Source organism: Geotrypetes seraphini, chromosome 2 (assembly GCF_902459505.1).
Source record: "Geotrypetes seraphini chromosome 2, aGeoSer1.1, whole genome shotgun sequence".
NCBI classification, from domain to species: Eukaryota; Metazoa; Chordata; class Amphibia; order Gymnophiona; family Dermophiidae; genus Geotrypetes; species Geotrypetes seraphini.
Window position 1 is genome coordinate 478,311,523 of NC_047085.1, and position 22,320 is coordinate 478,333,842.

The 22,320-nt window shown below is 41.6% G+C and overlaps 1 protein-coding gene across 3 annotated transcripts in view; it reads right to left on the reverse strand.

The window, feature by feature from the left end:
- DLEC1 (DLEC1 cilia and flagella associated protein) overlaps positions 1–22,320 on the reverse strand; it is a 386,841-nt gene that overhangs the window by 94,187 nt on the left and 270,334 nt on the right. For all 3 annotated transcript variants that reach the window (XM_033931738.1, XM_033931737.1, XM_033931739.1), the window contains one exon: positions 15,153–15,223. In XM_033931738.1, the coding sequence (XP_033787629.1) occupies positions 15,153–15,223 (71 nt within the window). The remainder of the gene's footprint in view (positions 1–15,152; positions 15,224–22,320) is intronic.

Sequence of the window (22,320 nt, forward strand, 5' to 3'; positions counted from 1 at the left end):
GCGGTTCGGCTCTCGTCTTTGTTTGGGTCATGTGTCCTCGGTGGGTTCTGACCCTTTTGTTTTTCCCTCGCTTGATACCCTTCGTACTACCTGGGCCTTACCTCGCATTCCCCTTTTTGCTTATCTCCAGTTGCAGCATTATTACATGGCCAACCTTCGTAGTAGCCCGGAGGGTGGCTCTTTTCTACGGGTAGACCAAACTTCTTGTCTCTCACATCTGCTCTCAACTCTTTATCTTTCTGGTACCGGACTGCGCGGGCAGAGCGGGCGGACACTCTGATGTCTCAGCTGGCTTCTAAATGGTCTGGGGAGATGGGGGAGATTACCCCGGGGGAGCTTTGGGTGTGCTTCTCTAACGTCACCTCGGGGGTCCATAGCACGCAGTTGCAGGAACTTCGGTTTTAAATTGCTTCATCGTACCTACTTTACCCGACTTAGGGGGCTGCAGGCTGGCTTATGGGACTTGACGACTTGCACGAAATGTGCGCATGCACCTGGGACTCTATTGCATATGCTTATTGAATGCCCGATTTTGGGTGGGTACTGGAATGGGGTCTTGGACTTTCTTGTCCAGGTCCTGGGGGTGCCGGTCCAGTGGTCTTATCGTATTTTAGTTTTGGGTCATGAGGCGGAATTTCTGGAACAAGGCTTTCATGCTGCCCAGTGGCGATTTGTTTATGTTGCCCTTCTCGTAGCTAAACGGGGTGTATCCGTAACTGGATAGCTGCAGAACCTCTGGAGTTGGTGGGATGGCAGCAAGTACTTCGGGATGTGGCCCATTGGGAACTGCGGGGTCTTGCGGGGCGGTGAGAGGGGCCTCATCAGCTGTATAGGTCTCTTTGGGAAAAGGTTCTTGCTGCTCCCCTATGAGATTGCCTCAGTGTTTTTCTTTTTCTTTCTCTTCCTCTTCTTTCTCTCTCTCTCTTTCTCTTTTCTTTTTCCATTCACTGAAGGGGTGGGGAGGGGGGGTTTCGTCTTGGTTGGTCGCGGGGGGGGGGGGGTGTTATGTTTTGTTTTGTGGGGGATACAAACAACAACGGAAGTACACTGACAGTGTGGTTTTTCACAGGTTTTCCTGGGTGGTGCTGGGCCTCGCTGCATAAGAACATAAGAACATAAGCAGTGCCTCCGCCGGGTCAGACCATAGGTCCATCCTGCCCGGCAGTCCGCTCCCGCGACGGCCCAAACAGGTCACGACCTGTCTGAATCACCAGAAGGGGCTCCCTTGCCACCTTGGTTTCTCATTGAAGTCCTATCTTCCCATCGAAGTCCTAACCCTCTGGTCTTGCACATGCACGACCTGGTTGGGTTTCTATACTTATTACCTGGTTAGCTTTCTATACTTGTGTTACATCCCAGCTCCTCCCTCAGTATCCCACGATCCCTTTATCCCTCAGGAATCCGTCCAATCCCTGTTTGAATCCCTGCACCGTACTCTGCCTGATCACTTCCTCCGGTAGCACATTCCAAGTGTCCACGACCCTTTGGGTGAAAAAAAACTTCCTTGCATTTGTTTTGAACCTATCTCCCTTCAGTTTCTCCGAATGCCCCCTCGTACTTGTTGTCCCCTTCAGTCTGAAGAATCTGTCCCTATCCACCCTCTCTATGCCCCTCATGATCTTGAAGGTTTCTATCATATCTCCCCTGAGCCTCCTTTTTTCCAGAGAGAAGAGCCCCAGCCTATCCAACCTCTCGGCGTATGGGCAGTGTTCCAGCCCTTTTACCAGTTTCGTTGCTCTCCTTTGGACTCTCTCAAGTACCGCCATGTCCTTCTTGAAGTGCGGCGACCAATACTGAACGCAGTATTCCAGATGTGGACGCACCATCGCTCGATACAATGGCATGATGACTTCCCGCGTCCTGGTTGTTATGCCCCTCTTTATGATGCCCAGCATCCTGTTGGCTTTTTTCGAGGCTGCTGCGCACTGTGCAGATGGCTTCAGTGATGCATCCACCAGCACACCCAAGTCTCTTTCAAGTCTGCTGTCTCCCAACAATACCCCCCCCAATTTGCACATTGACTCCCTGGGGGGAGGGGAGTTCTATATATTTATCTCTCTATATATAATTTTTTTATATATATTTTCTATATATTTCTATATCTTTTGTAAGTATCTTTTATATTTCTTGATCGATTAGTATTCTTGTGCTAGTTCACACTACCCTCTCCCAACCTGCGAGTTGGCCTATATGCTATATTTGATCTGTTTCTTGGATACTGCTTAGTTGTATTGGCATTCTCTGTCTGTTTGCTTCTCAATAAAATGTTTCACACCCAAAAAACCCCCAAAACTTCAAATTAATATTATGACTATTCCTTCGTGCCATTGCACCTTTCTGTGTAATCCAAAACAAAATGGCAAGGGCCAGTTAAAATTGCCATCAAATAGGCCCTGTCCATGTGTAGGTGGAGCTGAATACTCCATTCACAAAAAATGCAGACCATTCAATGCCCAGATTTAATCCCACTGGTTCACAGGTGTTTAGTATAAAAATCTACTTTTGTTCACATTATAATAGGAAGTTTTGTGGAGTATTCAGCTCCACCTATACAGAAAACTGTTAAAGACACACCTGTTTGATAGGTTGGCATCTTAATGCGTTCCATTTTAAATTATCTATGCTTTTAATTGATGTATTCCAATTTTATCTGCTTGCTTTTACCTTTATGCTATTTTATTTACACTGTATATATTAACTTTTCTTGTTGTGAACCGCTTTGAACCTTTTTGGTATGGCGGTATATAAAAATAAAATTATTATTAATTGACAGAGTTTTTAGCTGGCCCTCGCCATTTTATTATGGATTATGCAGAAGGATACAATGACATGACAGAATAGTCATAAGTGAATATTGTTTGCTGAAGCTTCTATGCATTTACCGAGTTGATTGAGCTAAAATTAATTTGAAGACTTGTATAATTAAGTCATAGTGCATTTTAATATTCATTTTATGACAGAGGCAGTCAGTCTGGCAAAATCCAGAAGAAAATGAAGCTTCTTATCCTGTATTTCACTGTTTTTATTTTTTTGGCAGCCTCAAAAATCTTCATTACATGTTGGAAATGCAATACTTTAATCAGTATTGGTCTAGGTCCCCTCTGATTTCTCTAAATACGAGAAGGCACCCTGTGTGCTCTCTCAATTTCAAACGGTTCCAGAAATTGCAGGGATAAAACTTCTGGGATGAAAGTAGTGAGAAAAGCAATGGGGGTTTTTCCTTCCAAACCCTCAGGGATTCCTAATATCCAGACGATTTCCCTTCTGCTTCTGTTTTCCATCTCCTCCAAAGCAGCAGACAGCTGGGCAATAGTTTTATGATCCAAACAGCTCTGGCAAGCAGTCTCCTCCACTGCCACAACCCTCTGTTCTAACTGTTCAACCCGAGCATTGCTCACTGCCATTTGATAGGATAAGTTAGAAACCTCAATTTGAAGTCCATTTAATCTCGATGTAGTCTCCTTAAGTAGTTCTTTTATTATCTGGAGATCTGCTATAACCTGGTCCAAAAGTTTGTTGGAGTCCTTAGGCAAAGGAATCTTAGATGGTGTAAGGGGATCATCTTTCAACCGCTTGGCCTCTCCCCACGATGAACAAGCAGCAACTTTCTTATTTTGCTTTCCTGAAGCCATATCTGAGGTTTAGTATATCCGTGCTTCAAAAAAATAGAGAAAAATGATGGTTTGTAATCCTTCAGAATGTTCAATTATGTGAGGCAGGGGAGAGCAGTGAGATTATGCTGCCACCGTCACTGGTGGCCAAGCTCCGCTTTTCAACATCTATGCCCCTAATTTAAATCAGGCCGAATTTTTCAAAACTCTTCAGCAGTTGATTCTACCACTGGCTGCTTCTAATTTAGTAGTGATGGGAGACTTTAATGCCGTTATGGATCCATTGTTGGACAAATAACCCAGTAAAATGCTAAAATCATTATGATTGGATAACCCGGTACAATCCTGTGGATTGAAAGATATATACTGTATTCTTCATTTTAATGCTCGGGAATGTTCTTTCTGCTCCCATGTCTATAAATCATTTTCACGGATAGATGTTTTTGTATCAGATAAATTAGTACAGCTGGTCACAAAAGCCACCATAGATCCAATTATTTTGTCAGATCATGGTGGGGTTTGAATTGAGTTTAAAACTGCTGAAAAAGAGGGTAGTAGACCTGTTTGGAGATTCAATAATATATTGCTTGCACATTCAAGAATTTCAAGTAAAAATGAATGCTTTCAACTTAATTCCACAGAGGAAATCTCTTTAGAAACCTTGTGGGATGCCTTTAAAGCTACAATGAGGGGGCAAATAATATACATTAGGAAACAACTAAAAATGGAATTTTCTAATTTGGAACAAAATATTAAAGGATTAGAGTTACAATTGGCCTCAAAATGGAACAAATTACTTTCCAAGTCCTCTTAAAAGCTAAATGCAAATTCAATGAGATTTCCTCTCAATTGGCTAGAAAAGATTTGTTTTCTCAACAGGCATCAATGGAAGCTTGAATAAAGCAGGAAGATTATTAGCTAATTATCTTAAAGCAAAAATAAAAAAAGGAAAAGTAAAAATTGTGGCTATCATAGATGAGAAGGGTGAAACATTCTCAAATTGGAAATATCTTAAAACAATTTTTGAAATATTATAAAACTTTATATTCTGAGCTTTATTCAAATAAAGAACTTGAGGGTTTAGAGTTTTTAAAGTTAATCAACAAGGGACCAAAAATTGCTGAGCATATAAAAAGAACTCTTGAGGCGCCTATATCATTGAAAGAACTTCAAACAGCGTTGAAGTCCCTTAGAGTTGGATCCGCTCCATGAAGATGGTTTCACTGTAGAGTTTTACAAATCATTCCAAATTGCACTATTACCTCATCTTTTTAAATTTATATCAGGCTCAACTAACTAAAGGTTGCATTGCAGGTACTCTGGCATAATCTTTATTGTTTTGCCAAAGCCAAATAAAGATCCCATGATGGTTTCAAATTACAGGCCTATTTCTTTGATTAATGTAAATGGAAAACTTCTGGCAAAGTTATTGGCTTTACGCTTGGCCAAGGTTCTCCCTTATATTATCGGTATGCACCAAACGGGGTTTGTTGCTCAAAGACATTCTTCAAACAATACCAGACTGTCTTTTCATATGTTAAATTTAACTAAAGCCATGGAAGATCCATTCTCTGTATCCTTAGATGCAAAGAAGGCCTTTGATCGTGTGGAATGGACCTTCATGTTTTGGTTTGGTATTGGTTCTGGATTTATACAAATGATTCAAACCTTGTATAGTTCCCCTTTTGCTAGATTATATATTAATAATACTTTTTCAGAAAGTTTTTGTCTAGAGAGGAGAGTTAGACAAGGGTGTCCATTATCTCCTTTGTTTTTTTATATTGTTCTGGAACCCTTGTTATTGGCTATTAAACAAGCAAAAAAGATACAGGGTATTCCTTATGCAGGTTGGCAATATAAGGTCTCTGCTTATGCAGATGATATTTTGCTTCATTTGAAGAATCCTGAATCCACCATTCCGCATTTACCGATTTGGTAAATTTTCTGTTTACAAAATAAATTGGAGCAAATCAGAGGTTCTACCGCTAAATGTACACTGTGCAAAAGGATTATTTGAATCATTCCCTTTCCTTTGGAAGGAAGAGGGTATAAAATACTTAGGTATTTGGATTCAAAAATCGTTGGAAGACACGATGAGAGTAAATGTAAAATCCTTATTACAAAAGGTCTCAGAAATGTGTGAGCAATGGAATCCATAACAAACAAAGCAAAAAACTGTAGACCTTGTACACGATGCAGGCAGGCTTTATTATGACAAGTAAATGGAACCCATTACATCTGACTTGGTGGAGGAGAGTCCAAACTGTTAAGATGATGATTTTGCCTGTGGTTTGCTACCAAATGGGCATGTTACCAGTATTTTTTAGGGGTCCTTTTACAAGAAATTACATAGTATTCTTATCAAATTTATTTGGCTGGGTAAAACTGCTCGAATTGCTTTAGTATCTTTACAAAAACCAATTGCGGTGGGTGGGGTAAATTTTCCAACTTTTTATAGATACCATCAGGCCTATATACTGCGTCAGGGTATGTATTGGATCCTTCCTGAGCACATGGAGCATCTTCTGGACTGGCTTTACTTGGAATGGCAACTCATGTCTCCAATGCGATTGTGTCATGCTTTAAGTATCAAGTTACCCAGATATACCAAGAACAATAGTATTTTATTTGACACCTAGAAAACTTTGAAATTTATTAACAACTTAACAGATATTCCAGTAGAGAAGTCTATGTGTCAATCCTTATGGCTAAATTCCAAGATTCAAATTGGCGAGTCTGGGATCTTCTGGAAGCATTGGATGAAGGCAGGTATACATACACTAGATGATGTTTTATCAAATGGGAAAATGCTTGATTTTTTTTATAAGTGGTTGCAGTTGAAGCAAGCCATTCAGAAGGGGTTCCCTGATTGGCGAAATCTAAAAAATCAGTATAGCTTGCCAGTCCTATGCTTCCAGACAGATTTCTTAGGACATCAGGCCGCCCAGTGGTATAAATTAATATCTGGTTATATGAATAAGAAACTAAAAACTAGTCTTAGGGCTCCTTTTACAAAGGTACGTTAGGGCTTTAACACGTGCGCTAAATTGCCCTGCGCGCTAGCCACTACTGCCTCCTTTTAATTTTTCGGCTAGGTGCTATATCACATGCTAATCTTGTGCATGCGCTAAAAACGCTAGCGCATCTTAGTAAAAGGAGCCCTTAGAGACATTTGGAGCATTGAGATAAAGCAGCAGATTTCTGCGTCTCAGTGGCCACGAATTTGGACTTGGAGGATGAGATGTACAGCATCAGCATCTATGAGACAAACTTGGTTTTTTTGTTACATAGAAGTTTTTGGACCCGGTTAGATTACAAAAACTAGATAGCTCTAAGTCAAATAGATGCTGGCACTGTCATCTCGATAAAGGGACACTCGATCATCAGCTCATCTTTTGTCCTTTGATACTTAAATTTTGGCAATCCATTTGGATTGCTAAAATAAATAGAATCTAATATAATAAAACGGTAAGCTGCGCATGCGCACTTCCTATGCGTGCGTCCGTTTTCCGTGAGCTGTAGCACTCATAGGAAGTGCGCATGCGCGGCTTAACTTCCATGCTCTCCACCTGCGGAGCAGCAGCTGCCGGCCGCTAGCTCCCCCTGCCCTCTCCGTCGCCTTCCGGCTCCAGCGGCGTAGGCAGCACTATAAACACGCTGCTTAGCGCCCTTCTCTGCCGATTTCCTCTGCCGCATCCCTGATGACATCATCGGAGACAGACGCGGCAGAGGAAATCGCCAGTAGAAGGCTGCGAAGCAGCATGTTTAAAGTGCTGCCTACGCAGCTGGAGTCCCGAGGTTTGTCGGCGGTGAGAGGGTCAGGAGCAGGCCGGATCGACATTCAGTGATATTAGTGCAAAATATCTGTGCCTTTCACATTTGATATGACCAGTCACGAATTTGCAGCTCTATTACCTAAATTCAGTACACATTTTGCAGGAAGTCTGCAGATGCTGCTGTTGGTCTGTACTATTGTGTTTTCATGCAGGACACTGCAAATCTGCAACCATAGGGTTAAGCTGACACGGTTGCAATGTGGAGAAAAGAACACATTTTGCTTTACAGACTCTGCTGATCTGCCTAATAAAGGCACAGCTCAGACTCCAGAACCAATGGAACCTGACATTAGTGCCAGAAGGATGCTGCCTAGGAACCAAAAGGGTTGTTCACATGCTTTTGAAAAGAGATCCAATCTGAAGGGAAAAGAAAGAAGGGATATTCTGTTCATCTAGGGCAGAGGCCTGAGGGTACCACCTCTAGCAGTTTGCCAAGTACACACTGGAAGCAACAATGATCAGAGAAGGGGGCTGGAGGGTAAAAATGGGTTTGGACCTGGAGCTGGGGCTGAAAATAGGGAACATGTAAGGGAAGGAGGCTTTACTAGCACCCGTTAATGTAACGGGCTGAAACACTAGTATTAGAATATTAGAAGCTCCAGTAGCATTGGCATATGATACAGTGCTGTTTCGCACATTAATGAGGGCAAAGAGTCCAATAACTTCCCATAACAATAATTTATTTTTCATCATGACAGGAGTTGCCATATAACTTATTCTGAAAAACTGGAAAAATTGGGATAGGTTAAACTATAGTTTTTGGTGGGAATCCTTGTGCTAAATATATAAATTTGAACGTATGAGAGCAATACAATTGGTATATTATAAGAAATTTAAGGATGTTTGGGAACCATTGACAAAATTTTGTAAAGATTAATTATTGGTTTTAGCCCTCTGATTATGGATGGGTGGGTGGGAGGGAGGGGGTATGTAATTAATTTATTATTTGATTGCAAGGTTGATTATCTTGAACAGTTGCATTATATTAAGTGTTTTTACACTTTTAGGAAGGGTGGGTGGGGATGGGGAGGGGGTTATGTATTTAGTGTATCACTTGAAGGAATTGAGTCTGACTATAGTGTTAATTGATTGATAATATGTTAAACTTTGTGCTAGTTTTAAAATGAATAAAGATTTAATTTTAAAAAAATATATTCATTTTATGCTTTATCATGGATTGGTCCACCAGAAGAAATCTTCTTATAGATATATTCCTGTTAGCTTCTGTTAGGTTGAATTTTATAAAATACTTATGCACATTATACATTTACACTTTTTTGATCTGTGGTCTGGCATTTGTATGCTATTCAGGCTGGATCAGTTTATATTGGCACATAGATACCTATATTACCTTTATAAAATACCTCTCAAATAAAACCTCTATAAAACCTCAAATAAATTACTATAAAACCTCAAATAAAACCTTCTATAAAAAGCACTAAAAACCGCACACATAAATTTGAATACGCTCCCAATTTGCATGTGCAATTTAATTGATTAATGAGCCTATTATTGCTGATAATTAGAATTTAACAACCAATTATGGGTTCTAATTGGATTTAATTAATCTAATCTAATCTAATCTAATATTTGTGGATTGCACTGTGCCTATATAGGTTCAAGGCAATTTACAAAGTTAAGAACCCATTCAATACACGGTGAGCATACAGTGAATGGACATCAATTGCAGAGAGTGCAAGAGAAGGGCATGACATTTTCTGCCGGAGCTAAAAATTACATACATTATAGTGTAGAACAAGTTATATAGTATAATCTGCTATACAACGTAGAAGTTGGTTAAACTCTTTTGGACAAATATTCAGTTTGATCAGAGTGAACAGTTCAAGGCAGTAATAGATTGATCAATCCTAATGGTTTTGGTAAAAAATATTTTCAGCTTTCTTTTGAATATTAGGTAGTAGGGTTCTTTTCTTGTGCCAGGTTGCAGATTATTCCAAATCATGACGGAGATGTAGGTGAACAGAGAGTTTAATATGTGTTTGTACTTGCTTTTTTTGTGGTGAGGGGAGGATTATCTTGGATAGTTTATTAGACGTGAAGTGGAGCTCTGTGAACAGTAGGATTAGTGCCTTTGGTGCATTGGTGTTGCATACGTAGAAAATAATGCAGGATAATTTGAAGGATATAAGGGAGGTTATGGGTAGCCAGTGTAGTTTGTTATAATATTCCATGACTGCATCAAATTTCTTAAGCCTGAAGATTAGTCTGATTGCTGTATTCTGAATGAGTTGTAATCTTTGTTGTTGTTTGGTGCTTAGACTTGAATATAGTGAATTGCAGTATTCAAGTTCAGCAAGGATGAGCATTTGAACTAAAATGACAAAGTGATGTTCATGAAACAAGGGCCTGATCAGCCATAGATGTGGAAGGTTTTCTTCAATAGGGTGGATATTTGGGGTGCGTAAGAAAGTGTTGAGTCACGAAGGACTCATACTTTGGCTGTTGTAAGTACACTAAGATTAGTACTGGAAGGTAAAATTAGTGAATGCTGGGATATATGAAACCATAGTAGTTTGGTTTTGGTGGTGTTTAGTTTGAGGATGTTTATGTTGGCCCAGATGGAGATTTTGTTTATTCCTTCTGATATTTTTTTCTGAGACATTCGGAGAGGCTGGATTTAATTGTATGAGTAGGAAGGTGTCGTCTGCATAGGTGAGCAGTTGTGACCTTGGTGTCACCAAGTGAGCTCATGAATAGACTGAATAGGATAGGGGAGAGTGGGGAGCCTTGAGGAACACCACAGAAAAAAATCCCAGCTTTGGGAATAGGTTTTGTTTTTCCACACTAGGTATTGTCCATTACAAATGAGTTAAACCAGGCTCACACTGGGACGTCTATTCTTTATTTTTTTTTAATTCTTTATTCATTTTGAAAACTTACAGCAAGCGTACAGGAATATATCATTAGTAACAACAATAACACTTGTAATTCTCATATAATTCTAAAAACATAAAAATTATATCCCGTCCCACCCACCTTTTCCTTGGATGAATATAGGGGGGGTAGGGGGGGAGTTTTTCTGGAAATTTCACTAAATTATATGTTTATATTATATTTATGATATAATTGATTATAATATTGGGATATCTGATTTCACAAAGTCTGGTCTTCAAATTGAAAGGATGCAGAGATGTCCAACTGAATTAGAATTGCTTGAGGTCCTTTGCATAGGGCTTGCTTGAGGTAAGTTGTTAATGTAAGAAGTAGAAGTTCTGTGCTGTGTTGAGTCCTGAAACCATATTGTATTGGATAGAGACATGAGTGCTTGTTGATGTGTTTGTTGAGTTGTTTGCTAACTACAATTTCAAACAATTTTGTAGTACTGTATTGGGATTCCTGTGATAGGTCTGTAATTGGAAAGTATGGATAAGACAACATCTTGAGCAGTAGCGTACCAAGGGGGGGGGGGAGATCCGCCCCGGGTGCAGCCTTAGGGGGGGTGCACAGCTGGCCCAGTCCCTATCGTGCTCCCACCCTCCCAACGTAGCAGCATTGGTGCCATTACCGAAAAAGGTAATGGCGCCAGGCCTTGGAGCACCGAGGCAGACCGCTTCTCCCCCCTCCCAGCCAAATCTCCGTTGACCCTCCTATCTCTCCCCCCCAAGTGAACCTTTCCGACCCTCCCAGCAAAAGCAGGAAACCTCCGTCCAGTAGTGTCGGCTGTTTCTCGGCTTTCTCCTCCCTCTGCCGCATCACTGATAACATCATCAGTGACGCGGCAGAGGGAGAAAGCCGAGAAGCAGCTGACGCTACTGGAAGGAGGTTTGCTGCTCTCGCTGGGAGGGTCAGAAAGATTCACTGGGGGGAGATAGGAGGGTCAGCGGGGGTTCGGCTGGGAGGGGGGAGAAGCGGTCTGCCTCGGTGCTCCATTACCTTCTTCGGGCAGCAGCAGCTTTTACAATTCGCTGCTGTTGCTGGCTTCAGGCCTTCCTCTCTGCTGGGTCCTTCCTACTTCCTGTTTTCATGAAGACAGGACCCGACAGAGAGGAAGGCCTGAAGCGGGCAACAGCAGTGAATTGTGAATGCTGCTGCTGCCCGATGAAGTTCAGGACATCGGGGAAGGAGCAGGGAGAAATCGGCTGCTGGCTTGGGAGTGAGGATAGGGAAAGAATCGTGGAAGTGGAGAAATTGGCGCCATGGTTTTGTGGGGGCTAGGGGGAGAGAGAAAGAAAGGCAAAAATAAAGAGGGGGCCAGGGGGAGAGAGAAAGAAAGGCAGAAATAAAGAGGGGGGTCAGGGGGGGAGAGAAAGAAAGGCAGAAATAAAGAGGGGGACCAGGGGGAGAGAGAAAGAAATGCAGAAATAAAGAGGGGGTCAAGGGGGAGAGAAAGAAAGGCAGAAAGAAAGAGGAGGACCAGGGGGAGAGAGAAATAAAGAGCGGGCCAGGGGAAAGAGAAAGAAAGGCAGAAATAAAGAGGGGGGCCAGGGGGAGAGAGAAAGAAAGGCAGAAATAAAGAGGGGGGGGCAGGGGAAGAGAGAAAGAAAGGCAGAAATAAAGAGGGGAGCCAGGAGAAGAAAGAAGAAGGACCAGAAGAAGGACCAGAGACTCATGAAATCACCAGACAAAAAGGTAGGAAAAATGATTTTATTTTCAACTTAGTGATCAAAATGTGTCCGTTTTGAGAATTTATATCTGCTGTCTATATTTTGCACCATGGCCCCCTTTTACTAAACCACAATAGCGTTTTTTAGCGCAGGGAGCCTATGAGCGTCGAGAGCAGCGTGGGGCATTCAGCGCAGCTCCCTGTGCTAAAAACCGCTATCGCAGTTTAGTAAAAAGGGAGGGGGAATATTTGTCTATTTTTGTACAGTTGTTACTGAGGTGACATTGCATAAAGTCATCTGCCTTGACCTCTTTGAAAACCCGCGGAATATAAATGATAATTAACATTTTCTCTGTGTACAGCGTGCTTTGTGTTTTTAAAATTTTATTGTTGGTAAATTATTTTGACTTGGCCACAAAGGTAAGGGGGAGGGGGGAGGGGATCTGCTGAAAGACATCTAGTAATCCTTGCAGGCTTGATTGTGCAGGGAATTATTTTTGTAAAATCATGTTTTGTTATGTGACTGGCATTATCTAGACTTTAATTTCTATGAATGAATAGAATGAAAATGATATAAAATTACTTGCTTGTTTTTATGTGCGTGCGCTGAAGGAAAATGGAGAGAGAGTGGGCTGAGGATGCTGAAGGGAAATGGGGAAGAGAGTGGGGAGAAGACGCTGATTTATAAATTGACAATTGTATAGAATATTGTTTCTTTTTATACTTTAATATAAACAATTCAAGGCTTGTGTGGATGGAATCAGGTGGTTTGCAGGGATGGGGACCGAGCTTACGGGGATTAGTCCAATAAAATGGTATTTTTTTATTTCTCATTATTTGTTTTATTTTTGTTAATTTGTAAAGTGGTGATTGTTATGTATCAGTTTTTTCAAATTTACTGTCTTTATATTTTGCACTGTATTAGAGGACATGTGTTACTGTTTTTGTGGTGTTGCATTGTATCCAGGGTCTGGTTTCTTGGCGGTTCAGTTTAACTTTTGTCTACATATTTCTATTTTTAGTTTGTGATTATTCCATATTGGGCGAGGGTGTATCTCTGTTCTGTGTGTATGAAAAGAACATAGTTTTCAGTTGGCATTGACTACAGGATCAATTGACTGGCGGGATCTGGCTTGTTTAGTTTTACAATGTATGTGTTGGTGTTCTAGTGCTCACTGCAGTGTTTAAGATGCTGCCTTTTCCTAGGTACACTCTTGTTGTGCGATATGTGGATTGTTACTAAAAATCATATTTTTCATATAGATGGGGGTGTGTCAAAAAATGATGGGCCCCGGGTGCCACATACCCTAGGTATGCCACTGATCTTGAGTTTTAGATTTTGGAGTTAAGGGTATGTGTCCCTTTTGGTGTGGTAGATGGCTTTCATGAGTAAGGAACTGAAGAGTTTTGTTAGCCATTGAATGATGGCTTCAGGTGTGTTGCTAATAGATTGTTGGGAACAGTGTCTAAGATATTGCCATGTAAGGATATTTTGTTCAGGTATGTGATGACATCAGTTACAGTTATGAGGGTGAATCTGTTCCAAACCCGGTCAGCTGAACAGTATTCAACAGATTTGGGTTTGTTTAGCTTGTCGGGACTGATAGTACTTGCTGTTTGTTTTATCTCTTTTTGAACCTTTTTTTAATCTCATCTAGGAAGTAATCTGCTAGGTCTTTGGCACTAGGTTAGGTGGTGGTGTTTGATATGCCTGGCGCAAGTGGAACAGTTAAGGTTCACATTAAGTGGATGATTTTCTTGGTGTTGAAGGTATTCCTTTCTAGTGCAGAGGCAAAGTATGATTTTTTAAAAATTCTGCTACAAGGTATTTGTAGGTGTTGATTGCTGTCTTCCATATTAATCTGTGATTTGACGATTGACTCTTTCCAGTCTTTCAAGTCATCTACATGCCTGCTTTTCTACTTTTAGGGATTCTGTGTGTACCAAGGTGCATAGTTGGTGGGTTATCACGCGATAGCGCATTGGTATAATTGAGTCTATTATTTAAGAACATAAGAATTGCCACTGCTGGGTCAGACCAGTGGTCCATCGTGCTCAGCAGTCCGCTGAGATGTAGTGGTGTTTATTTTGGAAGTGCTATCTGTCTGAAGAAAATGCAGGAGAGATTTTGACCATTGGCTCTTTAAAGGGCTGAAAACAGCCCGATGTGAAGGAGGTGGAGCTTCTTGCCATTGGGAGCCTCAATCCCGGTCTGATGGGGTAAGGAGGGACAGCATAGAGAGATTCTTCCTCCTTACCCTGCCTGAAGAAAATGTAGGAGAGTTTTTGACCGTTGGCCCTTTAAAGGATTGAATATGGCCTGATGTGAAGGGGGGCAGAGCTTCTAGTCTTATGCATGTAAATTTAAGCACAGGATCTGAGCCTAAAAGGGGTGTGGAAATGGGATGGTTATGGGTGGATCAAAAGCGTTCCTTCATATTATGTGCATAGTTATAGAAAACAAGGGATTTGTGCCTAATTTAGGCATGGGGATTTGCACCACGTTTCTTTTAGTGTAAATGGCCATACCTACAGTTAGTTGGAGTTCTCAATGCAAAATATTATGGTGTGTAACATCGAGTGCTGTTTATAGAATAGTGCTTAGTGGATTTTCTGCTCTGATTTTTTAAAATATAGAATCTAGTCTAAAGTTTCCTTTAAGAAAATCAAGCCTACAACGTGCAGGGAGCTCACAAGGAAATTGTCTGATGAATGACAGAGGTTGTTGGACAATACTTGCATTCAGGATCAGCGACAAATGATATTATGAACTTTCTTTTACTCAGTCCTTGCCATTCCTCCATTTTGTCTCCTCACAAAAGTTGGCTTAGGGATATATTTGCTGAACTGTTCCAATACCATTAATGTGTCTTATTAGTAAATAAGTCCAAATTTGAAAAATGAAATTTGCAGTAAATAATATGCATTAACAGGGGAATTTATCAATGTGTGCTACTGTTAAGATGGGTTATTTTAGCACAAGTTGTGCTATTTTAGCACAAGATCTCATTGCATAACATGGTCTCCTGTGCTAAAATAGCCTGACAGTAGCACACATTGATTAATTTCCCCATAATCTACCTTTTAATGTGTTTTGCTAATATATGCACAGATAATCAAAATAACCAGCACAAATCTTACCATAAGGGCTTGTGTTTCTCATTCGGAGACAGCGGGAGATGGTATCCCCTCCAGAGATGTGGGTTCCAAAGCTGTGAAGGGTCAACACTATTATTTTCATATGAAGCAACAGGCAGAACAAATTCACCTGTTTTATAGACTTCTACTAATCATTTCTATAGCACCGCCATACATACGCAGTGATGAACATCAAACAGGCAAGAGACAATCCCTGCTCAATAGAGCTTACAATCAAAACAGACAAATAGGGGTTAAGGAATTTCTCACAGAAGGAATGATAATATAGACATATGCTGCAGCAAGACAGAAGGGACGAAGTGTGGTGTTAGCAATAGAGGAGAAGAGTACAGATAAAAGACACTTACCTGATGAATTGAGTTCCAAGGGAGGAGTATAGGGAGAGATAAGAAAGGAGAAATACTGAGGAGTTGCAGAGTGAATGCACTTGTAAAGGCAATAAGAGGAGTTTGAACTGTATGTGGAAATGTATAGTGAGCCAATGAAGTGACCTGAGGAGAGCGGTAATATGACCATAGCGACACTGGCAGAATTTGGTATGAATTGAAGGTGAGAGGGATGGTTTAGTAGAAGACTTGTGTGATACGAGTGTGGATAAGGTCAGATTTTGGTGATATTGTAGAGGAAAAAGCTACAAGCTTTAGCGGTCTGTTAAAATTTGTACAGAGAAAGAGAGAGAAGAGTCAAGATTATATTACATTACATTAGAGATTTCTATTCTGTCATTGCCTAGCGGTTCAAGGCGGATTACAAAAGAATTACAAAAAATGTATTACAAGAAGAAGATATCTGGTAATTTCTAGAGGAGATAAAGAGTGGATGAAGTTGCTTTGGGGAACTGGGAAGTGGTATTTGGAGTGGGAAGGAGCTAGCGGTATTAAGTCGTTTGCAGGAATTTGATTGGAGATTTGGTTATCGAGTTTTGCTGCTTGTGTGGCTAGGAGGCCATCATATAGTTTTTTCCGTTTGACTTCTCTGATAGGAGGGTGCGTGAATGGAGTGTGAGTTTTCCTATGTCTAATTGATGTAGTTTGGATGAGGCGGTTGTTCAGGTAGGTTGGGCTGTCACCATTTATGGTTTTAAATAGTAGGCAGTAGAATTTGAATAGTATTCTTGCCGGAATTGGAAGCCAGTGTGAGTTGAGGTATGCCTCTGTGATGTGGTCATGTTTCCTCAATGAAAAGATAAGTCTCAGTGCTGTGTTTTGGATTGTTTGTAGTTGTTTTATCATTGTTGCTGGGCAGGGGAGGTAGAGAATGTTGCAATAGTCTAAAAGGCCTAGGACAAGGGATTGTACTAAGAGCCGTAATTGTGTTCTATCGAAGAATTTTCGAACTTGTCTTAAGTTTCTCATAACTGCGAATGATTTCTGTATTGTTTATTGATTTGAGGTTGCATGATGCAGCACCTATCTATCGTCATTCCTAGTAGTTTTAGGGTGGGTTGAATAGGGTAATTGATTGAGTTAATTTCTATATTGGTTATGGTTGGGACTTTGTTATTTTCTAGGAGGATGAATTTTGTTTTGTCTGGGTTCAGCTTCAGTTTATGATCTTTCATCCATGTTACTACTATTTCTAGTGTTCGGTGTGTGTTTGTCATAGAAGGCTTGGGTTGATCAAAAGGTATGAGAATGGTGATGTCGTCTGCATAGCTATATGAGGTTAGGCCTAGTTTGTCCAGGCAGGCACCGAGGGAGGCAGTATAGAGATTGAAGATAGTAGGGGATAGTGGGGATCCTTGGGGTACACCGCAGGGGTTGGACCAAGGTTCTGATTTTTCTTTGTTCGACTTTACTCTGTAGACTCTGGATTTTAGGAATCCTTCAAACCATGAGTTTACCTTACCAGTGATACCTATTGTATCCAAAATTTGCAGTAGGATGTTATGGTCTACCAGGTCAAATGCTGCTGTCAAATCCAATTGTATGAGCAGAATTTTTTTGTCTGTGCTGAGGTGTTGTCTAGCTGTATCAATAAGGGAGCCTAGCAGTGTCTATGTGCTGAAGTTGGTTCTGAAGCTGGATTGCGTGGGGTGGAGTATGTTGTGGTCTTCCAGATAGTTGATGAGGAGTTTGTTAATTTGACATAGCGAGGTATTGAGGCAATGGGTCTGTAATTGGATGGTTGATCCATTGCTCCTTTAGGGTCTTTTGGGATCGGTGTGATGATGATTTCACTGAGGTCAGATGGGAAAAGGCCATTTGTGAGCATGGTTTGTACCCATTGTAGGAGAAGGGCACGGAATTTTGTACTGGAGGTTTTTAAGAGATATGGTGGGCAGTGGTTGAGATCACATGATGCATGGCTGTACTTTCTGTAGAGTTTGTTAAGGTCGGACCATTGTATAGTAGGGAAGTGGTACCAGGTTCTGTCAGCAGCCATTGATTCTTTTTCTGTGAGGGGTATTGTGATTTCTTTTAGGTTGGTTGGGGTACCATTGAGGGTAGCTCTGGCATTTGTAATTTTGTTCTTGAAGTGTTCTGCTAAAAGTGTGGCGGGGGTGGGGTATTGTTAGTGTTCAGGTACAGTTTGGTGTCAGTTAGATCTTTTAGTATTTGAAATAATTTTTTGGTGTCTTGAGTTTCTGGGCCTATTAAGTTGGTGTAGTGTGTTTTTCTCTTATCCTTTAGTTGTAATTTGTATGACCCTTAGGTTGCAAGTTGATGATGCAGGGAGGATTAGAGTGTTATCCACAGAAATAGAAAACAGGGAAAGAGGACAGATAGGTTTAGGAGGAAAGATAAAAAGTTCAGCCTTGTCCATATAAAATTTGAAATGGAAGTGAGAGATCAGGCAGCAATGTCAGACAGGCAGGCTGAGACTTGGGCCTGGATGCCTGTAGAAATTTCTGTAGTAGAGAGATAGATCTGGGAGTCATCAGCATAAATGTGATAAAACCACGGGAGGAGATCAAAGTACTAAGGGAATGAGTATAGAAGGAAAAAAGAAGAGGTCCCAAGACAGAACCCTGAGGTATAATGACTGAAAGTGGGATAGCATTGGAGGAGGATCCACCAGAACCTACACAAAGTGCGATGGGAGAGATAAGAAGAAAACCAAAAAATAGCAGAGCGATGAAATCCAAATGAGGACAATATATCAAGGAGTAGGTGGTGATCAACAGTGTCATAAGCAGCAGATATATTGAGAAGGGTAAGGATCTGGTCAGGAACAGGACATTGGAGACTTTAGCATGGGCAGTTTTTGTAGAATGTACAGGGTGAAAGCCTGCTTGAAGAAGGTCATGAATAGCTCTCAGACTTCCCATTTAGATACAATATATTTGATAAACCTATGACTACATAAATTTTTAGTGAGCTAAACATCCCACTGTAAGTACTCAGGGGTGGATAATGGAGTTTATTTTGGAAGGTATAATAGGTAATTTGTATTTAGCATTGTTGCTCACCTGTACTGGATGTTTTCCATAGACAGTAGAGTTGATCAGACACAAGAATGAATAATGTCTGACTGTGCTGGGATGAAACAGCTCTCCAGAGGTCAGAACTAAGAGTAAAGCTCTGAGAATGTATGCGAGCTGACACCAACGTGGACATGCTGCTCATCAGAGAAGTTAAAAAGGTATGGGGAAAGGGAAGGGGGGCACGCATGTGGCAGGGGTGGGGTGTGTGGAAGAGGGCAGAAGAGGGGTGCTACTATCATGGACATCGCTCACCCTTACTACAACACTGGTACTAAAGCAGTCCCCTGAGTCTAGGGTGGGGCAGATGAGCCTGCTGCTAGCACAGAGGACCCAAAGGCGGCATCCATTTGTGCCACTACATCCACCCTGAAAAATTTCATGAAAGAATGTATGGTGGACCAATTAGCAGCCCAAAAATCTCCTTGGGCATAACTGCCAGGGACTTTGCCCATGAAGAAGTCACATTCCTTGTAGAATGTGCTCTCAAAGAAATCGATGGTTACCAACCACACCCGCTGAAGAAACAGCCATGTGAATCTGTCTTGAAATGGAAGCCTTAGAAGCCTTAGGAGCTAGCTTCCCCAGGTGGCTAGGACTTCCTAGTACAAAAAGGTGATCTGAGAGACAAAAACCATTCGTCACCTCAAGGTAACAGAGAACTCTCCTAACAATGCCAAAACTTTGTACTTTTTTTTTTCAAACCCATGGCAAGGATTGCAGGCAGTCAGACTTCCTGATATACATGGAAGGCCGAGACCACCTTTGGCACAAAATAAGGTACCTTGTGCAGTGAGACGCCGGCCTCTATAACTCTGAGGAAGTCTCTCTGCAGTGGAGCTCCAAGATCCTGCTTGCTGAGGTGATACCTACCTGAAGGACCGTTAAGTTATATCAGTGATGCTACTTGTAGGAGCTTGTTCTGAGTCCTACTGAGGGCCTGCAAGACAGTTAAAATTCCACGTAAGAAATGGCTGTCACACAGGAAGATGCAGCCACAAAGTTCCCTTCAACAAATCTGGCTCCCTCAAGAAGGAAAGCCATGAACCACTAGGCCCTTCTCTAGCTGGTCCTGAAGGGAATCTAGGACCATGGACATCTGAGCCTTAAGGGCTCCACATTCTGCTTAGCACACATATGTTGAAACATTTTCCAAGCCATAGCATAGGATGTGACAGTCGCAGGTTTCCTAGATCTTAGGAGGGAAGCTATGATAACTTCCAAGAAGGCCTATTGTGCTAAGGCTACGCATTCAAGAGCCATGCTGTAAGCCTAAAGTGTACCTCAGAGCAACTGGATCCTACAAGACAAAAGTTGAATGACGTGGAAGTTTGAGATACGTCCCTCTGTAGCCGAAAAAGATCCACGTACCACTTTTGACACAACCAATCTGGAGCAACTAGAATTACTAACCTCGGATGGTTCGCTATACTTCAAATGACCCATCCTATCATGGACCACAGATGAAACACATATAACATCCCTTTCTCTGACCAAGGTCATACTAGATCATCAATGTTGTTGCTTCTGGACTCAAATCTTGGGTTGAAGAATCAAGAGGATTCATTGCTAGCTGTTGATGTTATCAGAGCAATCATTTGACACCCCTGATGCCTCACCATGCTATCCAAGATCTTCTGGAACAAATACCACTCCCCCAGGTCCCAGGTTTGCTAGCTTAGATAATTGGCCTACACCTTGTCCACTCCTGCTATATGTGCTGCAGATACAGCCTGCAGGTAGACTTCTGCACAGCAAAACAAGAACTGGGCTTCCAGTCTCTTGGTGCCTCCATGCTTATTGACATATGCCACATATGTGGCATTGTCTGAAAAAACCATGACCGCTTTGCCTACCAGGGTGTTTTTCTAATGACTGTAGTGCTTGACAAAGGGCTCACAGCTCCAATCTACTGATGGATCATATCTGAAAAGCAACCCTTGGTCTGAACTGGATGACCCTCGGTCTGAACTGGATGACCATCGCAATGACTCCCCTAGCCAGAAGGTCTGACGTCTGTCATCAGGATCTATACACAGGTGTATCACATCAGGTGCATTTTGAAGGAGGTTTGCCATTCCACGGTCCGAAAATAGTGTACAAGTGGTGAACTTTCCAAACAACTGCCAACATGCCCAGGTCTAGCAGTCCAATCAAGTTGACCCCCAAAGCAGACCGCAAGATGCTATAAGAAGTCTCCAAAAACCCTAAAATGTCATCACGGGACCTACAGCAGGCTCTTGATAATGTTGATGTGAAAGTGCATGCCTCTACAATCGGAAAGAGATTGCACAAATTTAACTTGCTTGGGAGGTGTGCAAGGAGGAAACCTTTGCCCTCAAAAGAAACATCAAGGCCAGACTGAAGTTTTCCAGAGAGAAAGTAGACAAACACCAGGACTTCTGAAATAGTGTTCTCTGGACAGATGAGTCTAAATTTGAATCATTTGGACCCTAGAAAAGAGGACACGTTTGGCGTACACCAAATACAGCATTCCAGGAAAAGAACCTCATACCAACTCTAAAGCATGGAGGTGGAAATGTCATGGTTTGGGGATGCTTTGCTGCAGCAGGACCTGGCCAGCTCACCATCATAGAATCCACCATGAATTCTATCAGAAGGTGTTTGAGGAACACGTGAGACCATCTGAAGCGGAACTGGACCCTGCAACACGACAATGACCCAAAACATACCAGTAAATCCATAAAGGACTGGCTGAAAACTAAGAAATGGAGAGTCCTGGAGTGGCCGAGTCAAAGCCCTGATCTTAATCTCATTTAGATGCTGTGGTGTGATTTGATGGGGTGATTTGAAATGGGCTGTACATGCAAGAAACCCCTCAAACATCTCACATCTGAAAGAATTCTGCATTGAGGAGTGGGCCAAACTTTCCTCAGACTGATGTCAGAGACTGGTGGATGGCTACAAGAAGCGTCTCACTGAAGTTATTTCAGCAAAAGGTGGTAACACTAGCTATTAGGGTGTAGGGTGTCCTAATTTATTTCTCAATTAGAATACACATTTTTATAGATATCTTTTATTTCATGAGTAAATCAAGGAAAAATTTTGTTGTTTACCTGCAATGACATCATTTTCTTTTCCAGAGAGAAAAAAAAAAGATTTGACATCGATATGTGAACATTTCTTAAAGAACTGAATATTTCATGGGGGTGTCCTAATTTTTTCACATGACTGTATATGCCTTGCCGAAGAAGTGGCAAGGCTTACAGCTGAGGCACCTCTAGTTCAAAACGTTTTGGTGAGGTGGGAGAAATAGAGGGAGGGACCCCTGAGGTGGGATGAACCCATGAAAGGGTCCCCCAAGCTCAATCTGGCACCACAAAAAAGCACAAGAAGGCCAAATCAAAATCCAACAGGCCCTACACTAAACCAAAGAAAAACTGCACAGGCTTACCACTGCCACCTGCTGGAGACTGAGAACAGACCAATTGTAGAAGGGACTGCACAGCCCACTTGTACTACAGCCAAAAGTCAATGTCTCAGTCTCTACCTGCTGGCAGAGGAACGTAAACCCATCCGTTCTGTGTTGGTCTGGAGGGATGCTAAAGAAGAAGTGTTACCTTCAAAAGCTAATCAAAAAATGCATTTAGTCCAATAAAAAAGCTATCACCTTATTTCATTTATATTTTATTTCTACATATTACCTTTAAAAGTGGACTAACATGGCTAACACACCATTATTAATAATCATAAAACTATCATTCC